Source organism: Lithobates pipiens, unplaced genomic scaffold (assembly GCF_037356315.1).
Source record: "Lithobates pipiens isolate NorthernLeopardFrog02 unplaced genomic scaffold, aLitPip1_a1.2 Scaffold_25, whole genome shotgun sequence".
NCBI classification, from domain to species: domain Eukaryota; kingdom Metazoa; phylum Chordata; class Amphibia; order Anura; family Ranidae; genus Lithobates; species Lithobates pipiens.
Window position 1 is genome coordinate 46,638,238 of NW_027507787.1, and position 20,420 is coordinate 46,658,657.

The window sequence follows — 20,420 nt, forward strand, 5'->3', positions numbered from 1 at the left end:
TCCCCTGGTGAGCTTCAGCAGCCATCTTCTTTAGGATCTCCTATTAGTTACATTGGTGGCTATTTTCTTGAAGCCTGAGCGCTCTTTTCGCCTCAGTTCTCTTGTGGCAGCATTACATGTGCTCTCACTTGCTGTTTCCTGTGTCCACTGTGTGTACAGGACGCTGAATGGCTCCTTGGTGAACGCTGAAGCTAGCTCTGCAGAACGTTTCACCGCTGTTATAAGCAGCTGCTGCTGACAGTTTTCTCCTCTCTGCAACTGGGAACCTCCTAGGGACTACAGGCACTGCTAGTGGCATTCACAGAGGCCCCGGGTTGGTGAGTCTAGCGCTAAGTACCCCCCCCCCCTCAGGCAGCAGGAGGGTGGGACCTTCACTGTCCTAAGTCCCCTTGCAGGTGGCAGACAGGCTAGGGTCAGCATGGCTTTAGAAACTGGTGTTTCTTCCCCCGAAATCCAGGCTATAGCACCCGGGTCACCTGCGGATATGCAGTGCGCATGGACACCCTGACGGCGGTCCTTGACTCTTTTGTTGCTAAGATCGAGGCGGCACGTGAAAGGAAAGGTGCACGTAAGAGCCCCCTCCCCATCCTCTGGGGAGAGCTCTGATGCAGACTTGGGCCCTGCTGCGGCTGGTGACCCCTGCTCTGACATATCAGATGAGGCTGACCAGGACCGTTTGCACAGTGAGGATGATTCTGGGTCCGGGCGAGACAAATCGCTTGTTGGAGCACCTATCACAGCTGTGAATGATACCCTGAAGATTCAGGAGCCAGCGGATCCCTCTGCTGATGTACCGGTCCCTTTTGGGTCCCACAAGCCAACACGTTCACCTAAGGTGTTCCCGTATTTGACAAGTTCATTTACAGGGAATGGGGTCGCCCGCAACGGACCTTTTCGGTCCCCAAAAATTTGGCGGTGCATTACCCCTTTGAGGAAAGCCTTCTCAAGATGAGGTCGGCTTCTTCGGTCGTGGACCCCCCAGTATCCAGGTTTAATAAAGTAACCACAATCCCGGTTGAGGGGACTCCTGCATTCAAGGATCCCGCGGACAGGAAGCCCGAGGCGGTGGCTCGTTCCTTGTTTACGGTTGTGGGGGTCAGCCGTGCGACCTATACTGGCATCCGCACTGGTGTCGCAGACACTGACTGAGTGGGCAAAACGTTTGCACCGTAAATTGGGAGAGATCAGAACGCCTCCCCTGTCTGCGTGGAGCTAGCAGACCAACTAGTGTAAGGCCTTAAGTACGTTTGTGACGCGGCCCTGGATACTCACCCTCGGTTATCCAAGGCTTCAGTGTCAGCTGTGGTGTTGAGGCGCCTAATTTGGCTAAAATGCTGGTCTGCTGACCAGGCATCCAAGAAAACCCTGAAGGATCTTCCCTTCCTTGGCGAGCGCCTCTTTGGGGCCTCGTAGGATGACATTATTAAGAATGCCACTGGTGGTAAGAGTACACTACTCCTACAGGACAGGAAGGCAAAGGAGCCTCGCCACAGGCAAGGGCCCTCATTTTCCGCTCACAATCGGCTTTTTTGTCCGCCCGGTGCTTTCGGCACAATGCCCCCAGCCCGGGGGTGAAAAATTGGCAGGCGGACTATCTGAGTCGTCAGATGCTGGACCCAGGAGATTGGGTGTTGCATCTGAAGATATTCCAGCTGCTGTGCCTGAAATGGGGCACGCCAGGTGCTGAGATTCGTGTCCAGGACAAGAGATCCGTGGGCAGATGCACTGGTGGCTCCGTGGGATCAGTACCAGCTGATCTACACTTTTTCTCCACTAAAACTGTTGCCACGTCTACTTCGCAGAGTGGAAGCTGAGGGGATTCTAGTAATCCTGGTTGCCCCAGATTGGCCTCAGCAGCCCTGGTACGCAGACCTAGTGCGTCTGGTGGCATATGCTCCCTGGCAACTGCCACTGCGGGAGGACCTCCTATCCCAAGGTCCAATCTTTCACCCTGCTTTACCATCACTGGCTTTAACGACATGGCTATTGAGAGCCAGGTGCTGAGGAACCGGGGTCTGTCGGACTCTGTGATTCCAACTATGCTGAGGGCACGGAAATCATCTTCACGTAAGATATACCATCGTACCTGGAAGGCTTACATCTCCATGTGTGAGGAGAAAGGGTGGCATCCGCGCTCCTTTTCTATATCGAGGATCCTGCTGTTTCTTCAGCATGGAGTGGACCAGAAATTGGCGTTGAGCACCATTTAAGGGGCACATTTCAGCCCTGGCTGTCTTTTTTTCAGCGGCCCCTGGCGTCTCACTCATTAATGAGTACTTTTTCTCAGGGGGTATGACATGTAGTCCCTCCGGTGCGTCCTCCATTACCCCCATGGGATTTGAACCTGGTGTTGTCGGCTCTTCAGAAGAAGTTGACCCTTTCACAGTAGGTGGTTTTTCTAGTGGCCATCACATTGGCCAGGAGGGTTTCTGAATTGGCAGCCTTGCCCTGCAAGTCGCCTTATCTGGTCATCCACAGGGATAAGATGGTGTTGCGTCTGCAACCGTCCTTTCTACCCAAGGTGGTTTCGGCTTTTCGTATCAATGAGGACATTGTATTACCATCGTTGTGTCCTAAGCCGAAGCACCCCAAGGAGATGGCCCTTCACGCTCTAGATGTGGTTAGGGCTCTGAAGGTGTACTTGTCTGACACGGCTCCCTTTCGGAAGTCAGACTCACTGTTCGTTTCGGTGGCTGGTCCAAAGAAGGGTATGGCGGTCTCGTGGGCCACCATTTCCAGGTGGATCAGACAGATTGTAGTCCAAGCCTACGCCTTGAAGGGGCAGGTGCCCCTTTCCAGTCACGGCCCACTCTACAAGAGCAATCGGAACGTCTTGGGCCTTCCGACACCAAGCGTCTGTCGCTCAGGTGTGTAAGGCGGCAACCTGTTCATCTGTCCATACGTTTACCAAGTTCTACAAGGTAGATGTCAGTGCATCGGCTGATGCCTGTTTTGGCCGCTAAGTTTTGCAGGCGGCCGTGTAGTTGCAATTGAGTTTTTTTCCTGATTTTTCGATAAAAAACGCAGTACTTTTTAGTTAATGCACTGTTGCATTTCTTCCGCAATGTTGCGGTCTTGGGGATCACTCCTGTTGAGGATAACCAGTTATATGGTGGAGTTTTTTTCCACACTGCTGTTTTTTTGTGGGTTTAGTTTCACTAGTTCCCACTTGCCATGGTGGATGACGTTTTTATGCTGTTTTTTCCCACCCCTCGTTTGGCACTACTTGGTGACGTCTCATTTAGTTACAGAGAGGAGCTGTGTCGGTCGGTGAATAGAAGAGAAAATAGGATTTTTGTACTCGCCGTAAAATCCTTTTCTCTGTAATTCACTGACCGACACAGCACCCACCCCTCCCTTTTCTCTACGTTATACTGCTTGTTGACATACTGAATCTGCTGGGAGCAGTGGGGAGGGCTGATAGCACAGGGTCCGCCCCCCTGGGGTGGGACTAAAAGTTCTGTATAATGTGTAACAATTTTGCCTAGTTCTCCTAATGGCAGGCTATACAACCCATTTAGTTACAGAGAGGAGCTGTGTCGATCGGTGAATTACAGAGAAAAGGATTTTACGGTGAGTACAAAAATCCTATTTTTTTTCCTCAGTTTAGGCCAATACGTATTCTTCTACATATTTTTGGTAAAAAATAAAACCCAGCACCGCCTTCAGAATTTAAATATAAAATGCTACCAAAAAAAACTGTTAGCGATCGCAGGGATCAGGCCTGACTCTGCGAACGCTGAAGTTATGTGTTTAGTGTTTTGTAAGTGACAGTGATCGATCAATACTGCACTTGGGTGGGCTGGGCAGAGGGGCAAAATGCAGGTGCTAGCAGGTATCTGGGCTGATCCCGCTAACAATGCCTTTTTTTGGAACCCTAAACTGCTGGGGACGCTAGTATAGATCTGATCAGATCAGATATTGATCTGTTCAGATTCTATACCACTACGGGAGGTGTATGCTTTGCGTGTGGGTGTTAGCGGTACTGGCACTAACCTAGCGCTGCCTGGGGCGACGCAGACCCTGACCCTAAAACCTAATTGATATCACCCGCCGGGTGATCAGGGGGTTATTGGGTAAAAAATGGTAGGTGCCCTGATGCTATAAAAAGCAAACTAACTAACCAGAGTCACCCGTAACACTTATACGGTGATCACTGGTGAAAGGGTTAACTAGGGGCAATCTTTATTAGGTAGTATATGGGGGTCCTGGACGCTATATAAAAACCTGACGGGGAACATAAATAACTAACTGGCTAACCAGCGTCACCAGTGACACTTATGCGGTGATCACTGGTGAAAGGGTTAACTCTAGGGACAATCGGGGTTAAAACCTTTATTAGGTTGTATATGGGGGTACCTAACGCTATAAAAACCTGGCGGTGAACCTAAAAAAATAACTAGCTACCTAGCGGCACCAGTGACACTAATGCAGCGATCAGAAAAACGATCGCTTAGTGACACTGGCAAAAGGGGGTGAAAGGGTTAACTCTAGGGGCAATAGGGGTTAAACCTTTATTGGGGGGGTAGGGGGCTACCCTGGACCTAACATTTTTATTTTTTCAATATTATGAGCTCTGTTTTGGACAAGTTGAGTTTGAGGAAGTGGTTGTAACATCCAGACTGATATGTCTGTTACTAAATTAGTGATGTGTGAGGAGCGGGGTGGGGCGGGGGGGGGTGTAAAGAGAGAGATTTGGCTGTTGTCAGTAGAAATGGTAGTGAAAGCCCATGGGATGCTGTCAGCTGACCCAGGGAGGAGGTGAAAATAGTAGAGGTCCAAGAATAGAACCTTGGGGGATCCTGGCAGAAAGGAAGAGGGGAGGAGGGAAGCAGAATTGTAAGTGACACTGAAGGTGCGGTGGGTAGGATGAGAGGTGACAAAGAGCAAAGCCACAGAGACCAAAGAAGATCATTAACCCAAAATTTGGGATTTTTGTTTTACTTTCGATGACACCAAAGTAGTACTAGTAGAGGGGAAATCTTCAAATGAGGACATTAGTTCTGGTGACACCCTGGGATTCCTTTACTTTGGAGGGATTCTCTCCCTTTCACACTCAGGCACTTTAGCGTTAAAAAAAGCGCCTGTAAAGCGCTTGAAAGAAGCCTCATCTGCAATACCAATGCGAAAGCCCAAGTGCTTTAAGAGCCCTTTCACAATGTCAGCGCCCGAAAAACGCTGGTAAAGCAGCGTTTTTCTAGCGTTATTGGGGCACTTTTAACCCCTGCTAGTGGCCAAATAAAGGGTTAAAAGAGCCCACAAAGCGCCGCTGCCAATAGCGCTTTACAGGCGCTTCCCATTGATTTCAATGGGAAGGGGCGCTGCAAAGAAGCTGCTTGCAAGACTTTTTTTGACACCCTGCCAGCACAGCGCCCCAGTGTGAAAGCACTCAGACTTTTACATTGGGATTACAGTTGCGGCTTCTTTCAGGCGCTTTACATGCTCTTTTTTTTAAAGCTAAAGCGCCTGAAAAACGCCCCAGTGTGAAATGAATCTCGGTGTGAAAGCACTCAAGCTTTCACATTGGGATTGCAGTTGCGGCTTTCAGGCACATTTTTTAAAGCCAAATCGCCTGAAAAATGTCCCATTGTGAAAGGGGTCTTACAGCAGTAAAGCTGCTCAAGGGGAGCTTCCCATGAACAATTCTGCACACCAATCACTAGAAACAGGTGCTAGCCCAGATCGTTGAGCTATGCAGGTAGACTTGGACAGCTGCACTCTGGAAAAAAAATTATTTTTTACTATTAAAGATGTCATTACAACAATAAAGCAGAGACACTGGGCTGAAGGAGAAGTCAATGCATTTCATGCCATCTAAGCACTTATCCATGACACATGAGTTGAGTTCTCTGTGTTTGTAGCCAAAGGCCCTTCTGCTGGTAAAAGATGCCTTCAGTGCATGCTTGAGTTAAAGTAGAGGTAAAAGTGAAAACTTTTACCCTATAACCCGTCTGTGGTGGGGTTTTTTTCCCTCTGTTTTTGTTTTTTGCCATGTAGTCCCTTCACTTCCTGTCTCATAGCCACAACAGGAAGTGAGAATCCATGCAAAGTGAGGGAAATCTCTGGTTTTCAACTAGAACTGTCCCCATTGGAAGATTTCCGCCCTATTCCTGTTTTGGTGACAGCCCAAAATACTCTTGGTGATGGTGATCACCAGGACATGTAGAGGGTGAATCCTGCTAATGGGACACAGATGGCAATAACAACAAGTGTTCTTAATGCCTCTCCACTCAATCCAAAACTAAAAATGGTTTGCCTTTAGTTATACTTAGGTTCACTATATAAAAAAAAAAAAAAATCAACTTTTGTGAAATGTGGACCTTCCCAAATGTATCCAGATAAGCATGCCCTTGCAAGGAGATTGTAACATGTGTGGAGATCTTTAATAGCTAGAGACACCAACCACAGAAAAGCATTTCATTGGAATAAATGTGTGAAAGCACTGACTTGGCACTGAGCAAATTCCTGTTGGTGTTGCTGCACTCTGACTGCTTTCTCTTTACTTTCAGAGGAAGGATTACTATACCGAGCACGTTACTTTGGAGATGCAGATCTCTACCAGAGAGCGCAGAGGATGGGCACCCCTAGCTGTAACAGACTGACGGAAGTCCAAGCTTCAATGCACGGCTAGATCTTTCTGAGCACACTGAAGAAAACGCAGGTACACACACAGCTAATCAAAAAGGTGTAGAACTATCACAACTCAAATGTCCATGTAAAATACAATCTCTCTTGTGTCATCTTTAACAACAAACTATTGTAAATACGTGCTCCGATAATACATCCACTCCATTCCTCCACCTGTGTAAATCCAACACCAGTTGTGCTCTCACCTTAATTCTAGGCCCACCATAAAAATAAAATGTCATACAACGCATGTATCAACTTTCAATGGGATCCTCTCTCCTCCAGCATCTTTTATCCTCCACAATGCTGTCATCCAATCAGATGAAACACGTTGGGGACGAAGCATTGGATGATGTCGGCATGTACCACTCCCATACAGGAAGTGCAGTAGTTGTGAGCCAGAGTACCAGCACTATCCTGTATCTGTGGAATGCGCTTTAGTGCACCTTGTATATTGTTCTATTTTATTGGTGGATTTGAAATAAAAAGTGGTTTTAATGTAAAGCACTATAGAGCTTTTATTTTTTGGGACACTGCTTTTGGGGCTATAGAGAACAAAAAGACACTATATGTTGCCCACTGTAAACAATTCTCTGTGCTCAGAGCTTTCACCCTGCACGCTCCCAGCACAGTCACTTGCGGGGACCAGAAAGCTCCCAATGCAGCATACTCTCAATTGGGAGCTTTCCGATCATGTGACAGCAAATCACAGCGATCACAGGACTCAAATGTCTCTCAAATGTCTGGCTCTCCCGACACCTAGAAGCTCTTAAAGGGGAGGGAGGCTGCGGTGGTAAGGGGTTAAAGAAGACACAAGATTAACTATTTTACGTGAACATTTATTATTATTAATTTTTATGTTTTAATGACGCTTACTCAGTCTGTTTTAACCCTAAGCAGGCCGAGTTATTGCACTTTTTTCTTGAATGAGCCGTGTTGAACAGTGGTACTGCCTAAGCACAAGGATTTATTTTTTGCTGCAGAATGTTTGTCTTTACGTTGGCACTAAAACTTGCTGGTAAACCACCTGTGTGAAAGAGGTTCATCAGTTACATTTTCAGGGCACACTTTCTGGGCGTTGCCTTCTCAGTGTACTGCTCGAGTTGAGAAGAAGGTAACGCCTCAAAAGCTTATCTTGAATATGTAACTGTTATTGCAAATAAAAAAAATAAAAAAAGACAGTACTAAATCATGTTTTTTGCAAAAGCACTAATGTCACTACAATCACCTTAACCACTTCAGCCCCGGAAGGCTTTACCCCCTCCCTGACCGGACCACTTTTTGCGATACGGCACTGCAGCACTTTAACTGACAATTGCATGGACATGCGACTGGCGAGGCAGGCATTTGACTTTGTACACAAATAAAATCGACTTCCTTTTTTTCCCACAAATAGAGCTTTCTTTTGGTGGTATTTGATCACCTCTGCGGTTTTTATTTTTTGCGCAATAAAAAAAAAATGTTGCTATAATACATGTCCCAAAATTTTTTTGTTTAAAAACTAAGGCTGATATTTATTCTTCTACATATTTTTGTGAGAAAAAAAAATGTTGCAATAAGCGTATACGTTTAACACATGACATGTTTGGTATCTATTTACTCAGCGTAACATGATCTTTTACATTTTGTGCTTTAAAATTCATTAGCCACTTATCAACCAGCGATGTACCCGTACGTCACTGGACTTTCGGTGGTTATACCAGAAGTGTATTGGTTTGCGAAAAAGTTATAGCGTCTACAAAATAAGGAATAGATTTATGGTATTTTTATTATTATTTTAATTTTTTAACTAGTAATGGCGGCGATCAGTGATTTTTATCAAGATTGCGGCGTATAAATTGGACACCTTTGACACTTTTTGGGACCACTGACATTTATACTGCGATCAGTGCTAAAAAAAATGCACTGATAACTGTGTAAGTGTCACTGGCAGGGAAGGGGTTACCACTAGGGGGTGATAATGGGGTTAAATGTGTTCCCTCAGTGTGTTTCTAACTGAGGGGAGGGGACTGACTAGAGGAGGAGCCAGATCATTGTTCCCAATAGGAACCCATGATCTATCTCTCCTCCCCTGCCCGAACAGGGATTTGTGTGTTTTACAAATCCCCCTTCTGGCTCTCATGCCCTCGATCGCACCTGCTGGCCACGTACAGCGGGTCCCCCGGGACTGCTACAGCTCTTAAAGGAGCGGCCGTATAGGTACAGCCATTATGCCAACGTAAATTAGTGTGAGCCAGGCGGCAAGTGGGTAAAGAGGACGTAAAGTTTTGCACTTGTACCTACAGGTAAGCCTATAATAAGGCTTACCTGTAGGCTCTGTGAATATTTCCTAAACTTGCACAGTTTAGGAGATATTTAGAACGCCGATGACATCATCAGCGCATGCGCTTTTGAATGTCCGGCTTATTGTTGTCTGCTCTTCAGAGCCTGTGCTGTAAATTGTGACATCATAGCGGCTCCGGCCCCTCACAGTGCTGGAGCCAGCAAACCTGGCGAAGATGTCAAGATGTGCGGGCGCCGCTGAGGGCTTCGTTCGAAGGTAAGTTCTTCATAATGAACTAGTATGCGATGCATACTAGCTCATTATGCCCTTTGTCTAACGGGGTTTTGTTTGCTTTTGACCCCAGGGTTCACAGCCTATTTAGGCAGAATCAATTCACAAAAACTCTGAACACTCATGAACAAAAATACACTTTAAAGCTACTCTGCTGGTGCCACACAATTTTTTTTTTTTTTTTTTAAACGTGCCCCTGCAAGGAAGACCATCACTACTTGCCTTTATCGCCTGCTGAATTTTGTGGTATTCAAGTGATATCGCTTGGTAAAGAATCTTTCAAATCTATTTCTAGTTGTGTCAAATGCTTGTCCCTCTCTGCACTTTGGTTCCTCCTACCAGTCCTACACAACTACAAGACACAGTGATATAGGGGTTGACAAATTGAACTAAGCAAGGTGGCGAATCATGCATCAGACAAATTAACTTCATCTAATAACAGCTGAGAATTGTAAAATGTTACTGAGTTCCTAAGATGGCATCTCCGAGGATGCAGACAAGAGGCTGATTTACTTGAAGGTTTGAGACCATGTAGTAGTCACAATCACATTCAACTGGACCTGTTTTTTTGGGGGTTTTTTTTTTTAGCTTATCCAAGACATTTCTTCAGTTCTAATGAGTGTCAAGAAAACTACCCAGCATTTATATCCACACAAGTAGCATTTCTATTTTGATCCACTCACAATTTGAGACTGTTCTCACAATAAAATTATCCAATCGTGTGCAGATGAAATAAGTAAACAGGGATTTTCTTTTTACATGATTGGATAATTGAATTGAATCTTATGACATTTTATTGGGTGAACATTCTCCAATCATTTAAGTAAATCAACTTTATATGTCATCTGTTTTTTTTTATTCTCATTAATATGAGTGTATGTTTTAAACTTTAGACGGATCAATAGGGATGATTTTAAGTAGGCCAGTTATATGCCTTAAATCAATATTGATTAGCAATCAGTCACTAGTAGTTGTTGGGTAAATAACTTGTTCTGGTGTAAGGTACACTAGTAGTTTGAAGTAGCAGTTAACTTTGCATGGCTGTGCAATTAATTGCTACTTGCCTAAGGCCCCTTTTCCACGGGCTGTCCAATCAAGTCTGCCTGTCAGTTTTTCCATCGGACCCTCCAGTCTCTGCTATGGTGCTGCATATGTCCCCCTGACACCCACCGCCATCTGATCCGGTCTGCCAAAAACAGAAGGATGGCGGTCCTATTCCCCATCCATCTGGCGGATTAGAGCGGATGGAAATGGGCAGGCGATCCGTTACCATCCGAATGCCCTATAGAGGAGAGCGGGACTGCATCAGTGTCCGCTTAGCGGAGCAGACACAGACCTGACATCCACTTGCTCAGCGGGGGATCATTGTGAAGATCCTCCACCGATCCAGTGAATTGCGCTTGGCGGAAGCACCAGTGTGAAAAGGGCCTAAGGCTGGCCATACATAATACAATTTTCCATTTAGATTTACCAAAATCATATCCTAGGACAGTGATGGCGAACCTTGGCACCCCAGATGTTTTGGAACTACATTTGCCATGATGCTCCACTACACTGCAGAGTGCATGAGCATCATGGGAAATGTAGTTCCAAAACATCTGGGGTGGCAAGGTTCGCCATCACTGTCCTAGGGGGTCAAACCTAAACACTCTAAATTTGTATGCAATCAGGCAGGCCCTTACACTACATATTCAAAGCCTGCGTGCTGAAAATTATATGTCCCCAACTACAATTGGACACTGCTCAGCGCTTCAGGATGGGATATAACTTAAGTGAATAAGCACTACTTAAATGCTAGACCAACCATTATAGTCCAAATTAAAAATGAAAATAATCATAATCCAAATTAGGAATCAATAATAGCTGCTGCTTATTTAAAACATAAAAACATATAGAAATATATAAAAAGCTCAAATCTTAAAAACAAGAGTCCACTAATTATATATAGCAGCGCTTAAACACGCAGAGTCTTGTTCAGATGTCATTCGTTTTTGTGCTCATGAAAAAAGTGGTGATACAGTCCAGTTTGTGAAAAGAAGAGAGAGATAAAACCCAGCTTCCACCTCACGTTCCACCCATTCGTGCTCCAAAAATAAGGGCCCCCCTTGGGGGTGCACTCACCAAACAAACAAGAGAATCTGAGCCTTCAGTTTATCAAAAAATATACTCCTTGGCCGCTAGATGTCTCCAAAGATGGGAGGTCCGCTATTTTTCATAGAAAAGACAAGATTATACCGACATAGTGTGATATTGTTTAAACGTCTTTATTCAAACCCCCCCATATAGACAAATATGCGTACCAAAATGAAATAAAAACAATCGCATTAAGAGTGTACTGTGCCTTATTCCTTGTAATGAACCACCTCAGTACACCGCGGACGTCCGCTCTGTAGACCGATTTACTTCCTGGTACCCTGGTTGTTCAAAACTTAGTACGTGGAACGCACACGTCACTTCCGGTGTGTGTTAGCCCTGACACGTTTCGTCACTTCCGAGGGCGTCAGGGCATAACACACACCAGAAGTGACATGTGCGTTCCACGTACTAAGTTTTGAACAACCAGGGTACCAGGAAGTAAATCGGTCTACAGAGCGGACGTCCGCGGTGTACTGAGGTGGTTCATTACAAGGAATAAGGCACAGTACACTCTTAATGCGATTGTTTTTATTTCATTTTGTTACGCATATTTGTCTATATGGGGGGTTTGAATAAAGACGTTTAAACAATATCACACTATGTCGGTATAATCTTGTCTTTTCTATGAAAAATATCGGACCTCCCATCTTTGGAGACATCTAGCGGCCAAGGAGTATATTTTTTGATAAACCGAAGGCTCAGATTCTCTTGTTTGTTTGGTGAGTGCACCCCCAAGGGGGGGCCCTTATTTTTGGAGCACGAATAGGTGGAACATGAGGTGGAAGCTGGGTTTCATCTCTCTTCTTTTCACAAACTGGACTGTATCACCACTTTTTTCATGAGCACAAAAACGAATGACATCTGAACAAGACTCTGCATGTCTAAGCGCTGCTATATATAATTAGTGGACTCATGTTTTTAAGATTTGAGCTTTTTATATATTTCTATATGTCCTTACACTACATAGTTGAAGGTAAATCTAAAGGGAAATTAATAAGAAAATTGTAGAAGCTTAAAGGGGAGAGCTAGCCGGGGAAAAAAAAAAATTAAAAGAAAGCAGCTACAAACACTGTAGCTGCTGACTTTTAATAAGCACACTTCCCTGTCCTGGGTGCCTGCGATGTCAGCCGCCCGAGGATGACCATCCCTCGGCTCTCGGTCCCGGCGCCGCCATTCCAACTAAGGGAAATAGGCAGTGGAGCCTTGCGGCTTCACTTCCCATTTCCTGGAGCGCAGCGCTTTGTGAATGGGGTGTGCTGTGTTTTGGGACACACAGTTCCCAGAACACACCACGCCCCATTCACTAGAAGACGACGTGAGGAGGAGAAGATCGAAGATCACTGCGGAATAGGAAGAGGCAGATTAGGACGACCTGCCTAGCAACAGGCATTTCTGTTACTTTTTTTTTTTTTGTTTTTATTCCTCCAGTTGTTTAGGATTATTTTTAGGCAATTTTTTTTGTTGTTGTAGAGTGGCCCTCCACTTTAACTCATACCATAGGTAGCCATTTGTCCCATCTGTTTAACAACTGATAGTAATTAACAACCAGTGATTTTATTAGCGAATAAAAAAAGCCCAGGGCCCAAACCTTTCATGAACTGACACGGATACTGAGCCATATATCATATGGATAGTCATTTTTCAGATCTGAACATTTAAATGCAGCCTACTACTCCTAAATCCATTGACTTTTTTTTGTTTTGTTTTTCCTCTACAGATCTTCAGAGCTGGAAATTTTGGCAATACATGGGAGGGCTCATTTCCTTTCTGGGGGACTGCAACGCATTGCTTTCTAGTGCGTTACTGACTCTTCAACTGCAGCCTGATTACAAATTGAGATATGTCAATGCACAATCCTCCTGACATTGTTTGGCAGCAGGACAGACTCTCTGCTCGGCTTCTTCCCACAGTCCCCACATAGTCCCGTTGCCCATAGACTTTAATGCACCTGTAGGATAATATACGCTCGGCAGCTGCTCGGAACTAACCCCAACCGATCTTTGCCCCGACTGTCTGGATCCCTTAAGACTGTGGCCTATTACACCTTACAATATGTGGAATCAGAAGACTTTTAGAACAAAGAAATGAATGAAGAAAATCTATTTAGAATTACTTTCTAGCTGTATATATATATATGTTGTACTTTTAAACAGAAATAATTATCCAGATATTGGATTCAATTTTGTTTAGCCAGTATCTGTTATTCTATTTAAACCATTGTGTGAATCTTTGTGTTGGCATTGGCCAAGAGCTGAGTCTTTCATATTTAAAAATAACTGCATCTGATGGAATATATTTAATAAATTTAGAGACTTTAAATGTGTAATCTTCATGCTAGGGTACATTTTATCAAATACCTGTGGCACTGGTTTAAAGACTAAATTCACCCTAAACTGCTATTTTTAGTGATTGTTGCAAGGTTACACGAGGACTTTTTTTGCACAGCAGACTTCAGTTTACAACTGTTACAGTGTGTACTATATACTGCCCCAGCTGATTTCTCCATAATGTAGACTAATATATATATATATATATATATATATATATATATATATATCAATGAGGAGTCCAGCTGTCAGAGAGGGAGCAGAAACAAAATCTCACTGCCGTCTTCTCTGTAGATGGGGTATTTGGCACAGGCAGCTTATTTCGTAGTACTTATTTTCAGTCTTCAAAACATGGTGAGTCACTGACCTAGAACAAGCATGCAGCCAGTGGAATCTAAACCTATATAATAAATACCCTGTAATTCTATCCTCCATGGCAAACCTCAATGCAGCCATGCTGGTCAAAAAAAAGTAAAAGTGTATAGCATGGAATGCACACAATATCTACAGCAGGGGTCTGCAACCCCTGGCACGTGAAGAATGCCTGGGACACCCACCTCCCACGCATCAGCAAAGCCAGCTGGCTACAGGAGGGAGCACGGCTGGAATCGGCTAGTTCCCCCATCTTCCTCAGTTCCCACCCCCCTCTCTCGGCTTGTCTACAGCCCACATTGAAGCACTGGATGGCTGTATCTAGGGGGTGAGGCCGCGCACTCAACCTCGATCGGCACAGCGTGTAGCTACCGGTTTCAGTTCTGACCCGTGAAATCCTCAAATCAGAAAGGTGTCACAGTTGCAGCAGTCAGCTACATACTGTGCAGATCCAGCTTGTGTATGGAAAAAGTCAGATCTTAAGTGTTGGGAGGAGCAGCTCTGCTGAGTGTTTTGATAGCAGTGATTGCATCCTCCTGTACCACTGACACCAGTCCAATCCCTTGCTGACACCCGTCCTCTGCCCTACTGACCTCCTATCCTGTGCACCCCCACATCAGACAGGCTAGATTTGGTCCTGGTGTTGAGTTGCCTGCTCTCATTTTGGAGTGGTAATTAACCAGCTATTGAGAACTAACTTAGAGCCATTGCAAGAATTGGGACTGATCTGAGGTGTGAAGGTGTAGGAATTGGGGTGATCTGACTTGTGATGCTGGAATTGGGACTGATATGAAATGTGAGGGTTAAGAATTGGGGGATGATCTGAGGTGTGACGATGCAAGAATTGGTGCTGATATGCAGTGAACCAGCCCAAAAATGTACAGGACCCCTTTTAAACAGCATCCAATTCACATATATGTGAACCCGGGCTGAAGGTGCATGAACTAGAGTGATCTGAGGTCTAGAGTGCAGGAATTTGGCCGACTTGAGGTGTGAAGGCACAAAACTCAATATTCATTTCTTACTGTCGTTCAAGTCATTTACAGTATTTAGTTTTTAAAAATTATTTTTCTTGATCGACTGTGTGAAGTTGGTATATATATATATATATATATATATATATATATATATATATATATATAATATGAAATTATACACACACTCACACACTAGCTGCCACTCTGTTTCTTTGAAAATATTTTTCAGCACACTATGCTCAAAAGATTGCCTACCCCGATCTACAGATTGTGCACATTTGGGAAGGGGGTCTTTGGAACTTTTTCAATTTAGTTTAATAAATGTGTTGCTTTTTTTTTTTACCTAAAGCAAACCTTGCATGAAGATGTAAGGGTAGCTAGATGGTGAATGGGAAATATGGAGGGAGGAGCAAGCTTCTTTGCCAGGCAACTGCCAAAAACATCTGTAGTGGCTGGCAGAAAAAAAACACACTGTTCTTGGCATTCATAAAGACTAGCACAGGCAAATTTTGAAAAGTGCCCTTGTGCATTCTAAAAGTGGTGAAGAATGCACCAAAATTCACATACCTGTCTAAAACTTGTACTTGAATTTGGCTCGTACTGCGCTAAGAGAGACTTCTACTACTAAATCTGTCTAAGCCAGTTTTTCCTCTGTACGCTATAGGAGAGCTGGTCACTGAATGTGCCAAATGTAAAAGTGGCACACTTTATTACCACCTAAATTTGATGCATGAGTCAGAACCAAAAAATTGCTGCAAATGCTTCCTGAATTTCGATGACCTATCCGTTCTCCACTGCAAAAAAGAAAGAAAAATGCTTTAGGGCAGAGCAGTAACGTGCATAGAAGTATAAAATACCTCTGACCATACACAAGGTACTGTGTTGGGGGGGCTGTATACTATTAGCATGGCATGAACGTTTTCACGTCTTGGCTAGGATTCACAGCTCTGAAGGGGGACCAGCTGAGCACTTCCAGCTTTCATCCTTCACAGAGAAGATACGCAAACGCTGACTTTTTACTTATCTCCTGCCAAATACCATAATGGTTGGGGCACCCAGGAGGGACAGAAAAGTCTGGGGGTCAGACATGAGACTTTACAGCCACCCAAATAATTTAAACTGCAATGTTGGCAGCCAGGATTAAATAGTAAACAAACCCCTGGCTGTGTGCTTGTTTACATGCCAGCGCTACCACCAACATAAGAGTTACTTTGGCAACAGAGAGAGTTAAATTGGCTGTAAACTCTTACAGACCACTTTTTACCACAGGTAAGCCTATAATAAGGCTTACCTGTAACTACCCTGGATATCTCCTAAACCTGCATGGTTTAGGAGATATCCCCTGTATCAGAATGTGCCAACATCATCGACACATGCGCACTGAAGCAATGGCACATTCCTGCCCTTGGTTCAGCTAGTGTGCCATTGCCGGCAGCTCATGTGTACATGCACGGGAGTGACATAGCGGCTGTGGCCAATCACAGTGCCGGAGCCCATGATACCCAGGAAGTAACTCCGGGAGCGATGACGTTGGCCGGAAATGCTGTGTATGGGGACCGCTACGGGGGGCTTCAATCTAAGGTAAGTATTTCATAACGAGCTAGTATGCTATGCATACTAGCTCATTATGCCTCTGTCTTGCAAGTTTTTTGTGTGGGTTTACAACCACTTTAAAGATTATCTAAACCCAAAACAAATATGTAATAATGCAGACCCCCCAGGGGCATTTTTTTTTTTTTGAAAGCAGTGAGTCTGTCTGCAAGAAATTGGGCCCTCCTGCCTGAGAAAGATAAGTGGTGTGCCATGGCAAATATTGGCTGTGGCTTAAAGGGATGCAGACGTCAGTAGTAAGTGACCCTTTATACCAAAGTACTATTATCCTCTGCACAGCTTAACTGTAGCAGTATATTCTGCATCTAGTTACATTTTGCACCCTTGTGCCTACTGCACATGTGCTGATTCAGCAATCAAGTTATCTGAGATGGGTGCCAACCCCAACAGCTGCTCGGCATCTTTACTATGCAACCCATGGGTGCTACGGAAGCACAAACTAGTTATTTGACATCTGTCATCTCACAGAGAAAGGGAGGGATGTTTAATTTGTCCCCCAGCACCCAATCTCCTCCACATCAAGTGCTAACTGGATCTTTTCGCAGCCACAGCAAAGACAAAAAAAAAAGTCTCCCTCTGTTGTGTGATATGTGAGGGCACAGTGGCTCTGCCTCCACCCCCTCTTGGAGTCTGTGTGCACCCATGGAGGGATATGCCACTACATCTAAGTGCTAGTAAAGCTGGACTCCATTTTCTTTTTTTTCCACCTGGTGATCCTGCCAATAATATATTTAGTGGTGAATGGGGCAAGCTAATTGGACTTTATCTAGAGGAGCAGTGTTGGCAAACCTTGGCACCCCAGATGTTTTGGAACTACATTTCCCATGATGCTCCACTACACTGTAGCGTGCCAGAGCATCATGGTGTAGTTCCAAAACATCTGGATTGCCAAGGTTTACCATCACTGCACTAGGGTATGTCTATAGAACATCCTACCTCATTGGTGGGTGGGGAGGAGTATTCTTTAGACCACAGAGATTTGAGAACAATACTAACAAATAAAGCACAGAAGGTTATCAGCTCATAGCAACTCAGGATCAACAAGTTTTGTTTTTTTGCACTTATTGAACAGATATAACAAAACGCTTTCAATAGTGTATTTAACAGAAAAATGGGAGTTCAATTTTAGTGCCTGTGCCCATGCACACCATTGCTAGCTCACTTTTGCTCATTCTGAATGGCATCCCAATGCACCTTGCTAATGCTGGCAGAAATGGTCCATGCGCCATTTTTGTGTATTAGGCAGTCTATTCAAAAGAATAGGCTGCCTTACCATGGCACAATATATAATGTGCACATAGCAATTGTGTGAATATATCTTGAGGGTTTACATACACTGTAAAGGAAAATATTTGTACACCCTAGGTAGGAAACTCCCATGTAAAAAGACCCTTAATGAGCGTGCTGCAGTCTATTACCCGTCTCCAAACCAGTGCCGATCAGAGACAGTCCCCATTCAGCACATACGTGTGGGGTGCAAGGAGCTTGTAGCCACCCATAGTGATAGAACAACAAGCCTTATAAGAACTTTGAGTCTTATGAGGACCATAAAGAACATTAAATTTAAAGAATCTACAAAAAAGAAATTCTTGGTATCTGTAGCAAAAGAGGAACCATATGTATAACGTATATATAAAAAGCCATTACAAATTCAGCAGTATGTTCTATTTCCATTACATGTCTGTAACAAAATAGACAAATTTCACAAAAGTGGGACAGAACAGTGCTTGTGGTCATACAAGAAAACGGCTGTGTGCTGATCTGTGATTGGTTGTTGTGGGGACAGCAGACCATACGGTACATTTAGCAGTGAGTAGGATGGGGCGGATAAGGCGACTGTCACACCACCTCACTGCTGTACCTCCTCTGCCACTGCATGCACACCAATATTGACTTTGCAGCTACGAAAACCAAGATGTTTTGTTAAGCTTTTGAAATATTCGGTCATCTAGCATGAAGTCACCAAAAATAGAATCGGACAGTTTGTTCAAAGCTTTGTGGAGGTTTGCTCCGACACGTTGAACTTGTCTAGTTAACTATATAATTTTCTTCTCCCAAGTAACAAAAGCAACAAAGAAAAAATATTTTTTAATTGTATTGATAACTGCTTAAATAGATCTGTAATCTATGGATTTCATGACAGTACTGTCCTTACTAGCATGAAACTCATGCTACTGAATTAAAATTCACAGTAAAATTTCTTTCCAGCAGAGGTCCGAATCTTTTACATCTGTGCCCTCAGTACCCCCTTTATATCACAGTAGTCCCTTAACATCACCCCCCCCCCCCCCCCCAGCACAAAGTATTTAGCCAAAGTCACAGCTCCATTAAGAATTCATGCACATAAAGTGAATGGTTATGTGCAATGATGATATTTTAATTTTTTTTTTTAACCAATACTTTTCCTTTATACTTTGTCATTTCAAGTGTCATTTGGAATATTTTTAAATCTGCAGCTTGCACAAAATTGGACCTTGCACTAAAATAGCAAGCTCTGCTTATTCACTGAGAGCCCCCACATTTGACCCCTTGAGTCCCAATTGTAATTTTAAAACATCACAGGGACAGTGGCTATTTTTTCGCAAAGCTGTTATATAACAGCATCCAAGCTCAGCAGCTCCTGTGGGTCCTGACCAGCACGTGAGCTGTGATCAGCTGATGGGCATTGGGTTTTTATTAGTACAGAGGCTTGAGCAGAGCTGAAGCAGCCTTTATCTGCCTCTTCCTGTAGAAGCAGATCATTCCTATTGTGATCCACCGTTGGCTGACTGCAACCAGCAATAGATCACCATTAGCAGTGATCTGTTGCTGCACAGCTGTATGGTAGGTCTAGATCTGGTCTCCACAGACAGACATGATTCTCCCCCCATGAAGAAAAAAAGTTAGACCCTAAAAAATAAATAAAACATTTCCCTTCTAGACTTTTCCCCAGCACCCAAGAATGATGTTGGATGACATTTGCATTTCATGTATGAACTCTCCTCAAGCCAACTCAGTCCAATCTTAATGCTAATAGTTTATGTAATCAATGTTTTTCTCCCTGAATGTTCTGCAATGTAGTGTTGAAAGGGGTGAAAAAAAAAAGTTAAGTAAAGGCCATACGTTCATTTTGAGCATTACCATTCCCCTAGGTAGCATGAAAATCACACTTATGTGATATTTCAAAGGAAGTGCTAGAGGACTGGAAACAGAAACCCCCCTATGTGGATGTGGCTCTTAGCATTATTATTCATAGGATAGGAGCACCAACATTTTTGTAAGATTGCTTATATTCTAAAACTGCTGTAAGCTGAACTATGCAGATTGATATTTACAGCCAGATAGGTGCAATTCCAGTGAGTTGGTGTTTTTTTGTGTGTAGACAGGGGCTCTTCTGTTAGGTACAAATCAGTAATGGCAACTGGACACACAAGTCTACAGTATCATGGAAAAGGGGGAACCAAAAAGTAAATACAAAGCTTAAAATTTGGAATCCATAGCCAATACCAATGATGAAAACATGATAAAGGTAACCTTGCGTATTAAGGGTGCATTTCCAGGGGCATTTAAAAGGGGTGCTCAGTAACATCGCCAACTCCCACCAAGCTTCAACCTACTGCCAGGTCCAAGAGCCGACACCAAGCTGAATAAGGCACTTCCAAATTCACCAGGCATGCCAAATGCCTGTGCACACAGATTTTGGATACTCTTCTGCATGTCAGTCCCCATAGGAACAGAGGTAACCTTTTAGGGAGCCCCCTGAGATGCCTCTTTTTCCAAAAGACAGTTAAGGGAAACTTGTTAATAGGATACTTGGATCGTTTTTTTTTTCATTGG

General features: G+C 44.0%; 1 protein-coding gene and 1 long non-coding RNA gene across 3 annotated transcripts in view; one reads left to right on the forward strand and one right to left on the reverse strand.

Annotated features, from left to right (window-relative positions):
* DNAJB12 (DnaJ heat shock protein family (Hsp40) member B12) overlaps nucleotides 1-13,636 on the forward strand; it is a 76,686-nt gene extending 63,050 nt beyond the window's left edge. The window contains exons 8-9 of the mRNA XM_077454410.1: nucleotides 6,510-6,661; nucleotides 13,035-13,636. Of these exons, the coding sequence (XP_077310536.1) occupies nucleotides 6,510-6,631 (122 nt within the window). The 3' untranslated portion in view covers nucleotides 6,632-6,661; nucleotides 13,035-13,636. The remainder of the gene's footprint in view (nucleotides 1-6,509; nucleotides 6,662-13,034) is intronic.
* The window catches only part of LOC143930260 (uncharacterized), a 177,912-nt gene that overhangs the window by 8,074 nt on the left and 149,418 nt on the right, over nucleotides 1-20,420 (reverse strand). The gene's annotated exons all lie outside the window — the stretch shown is intronic.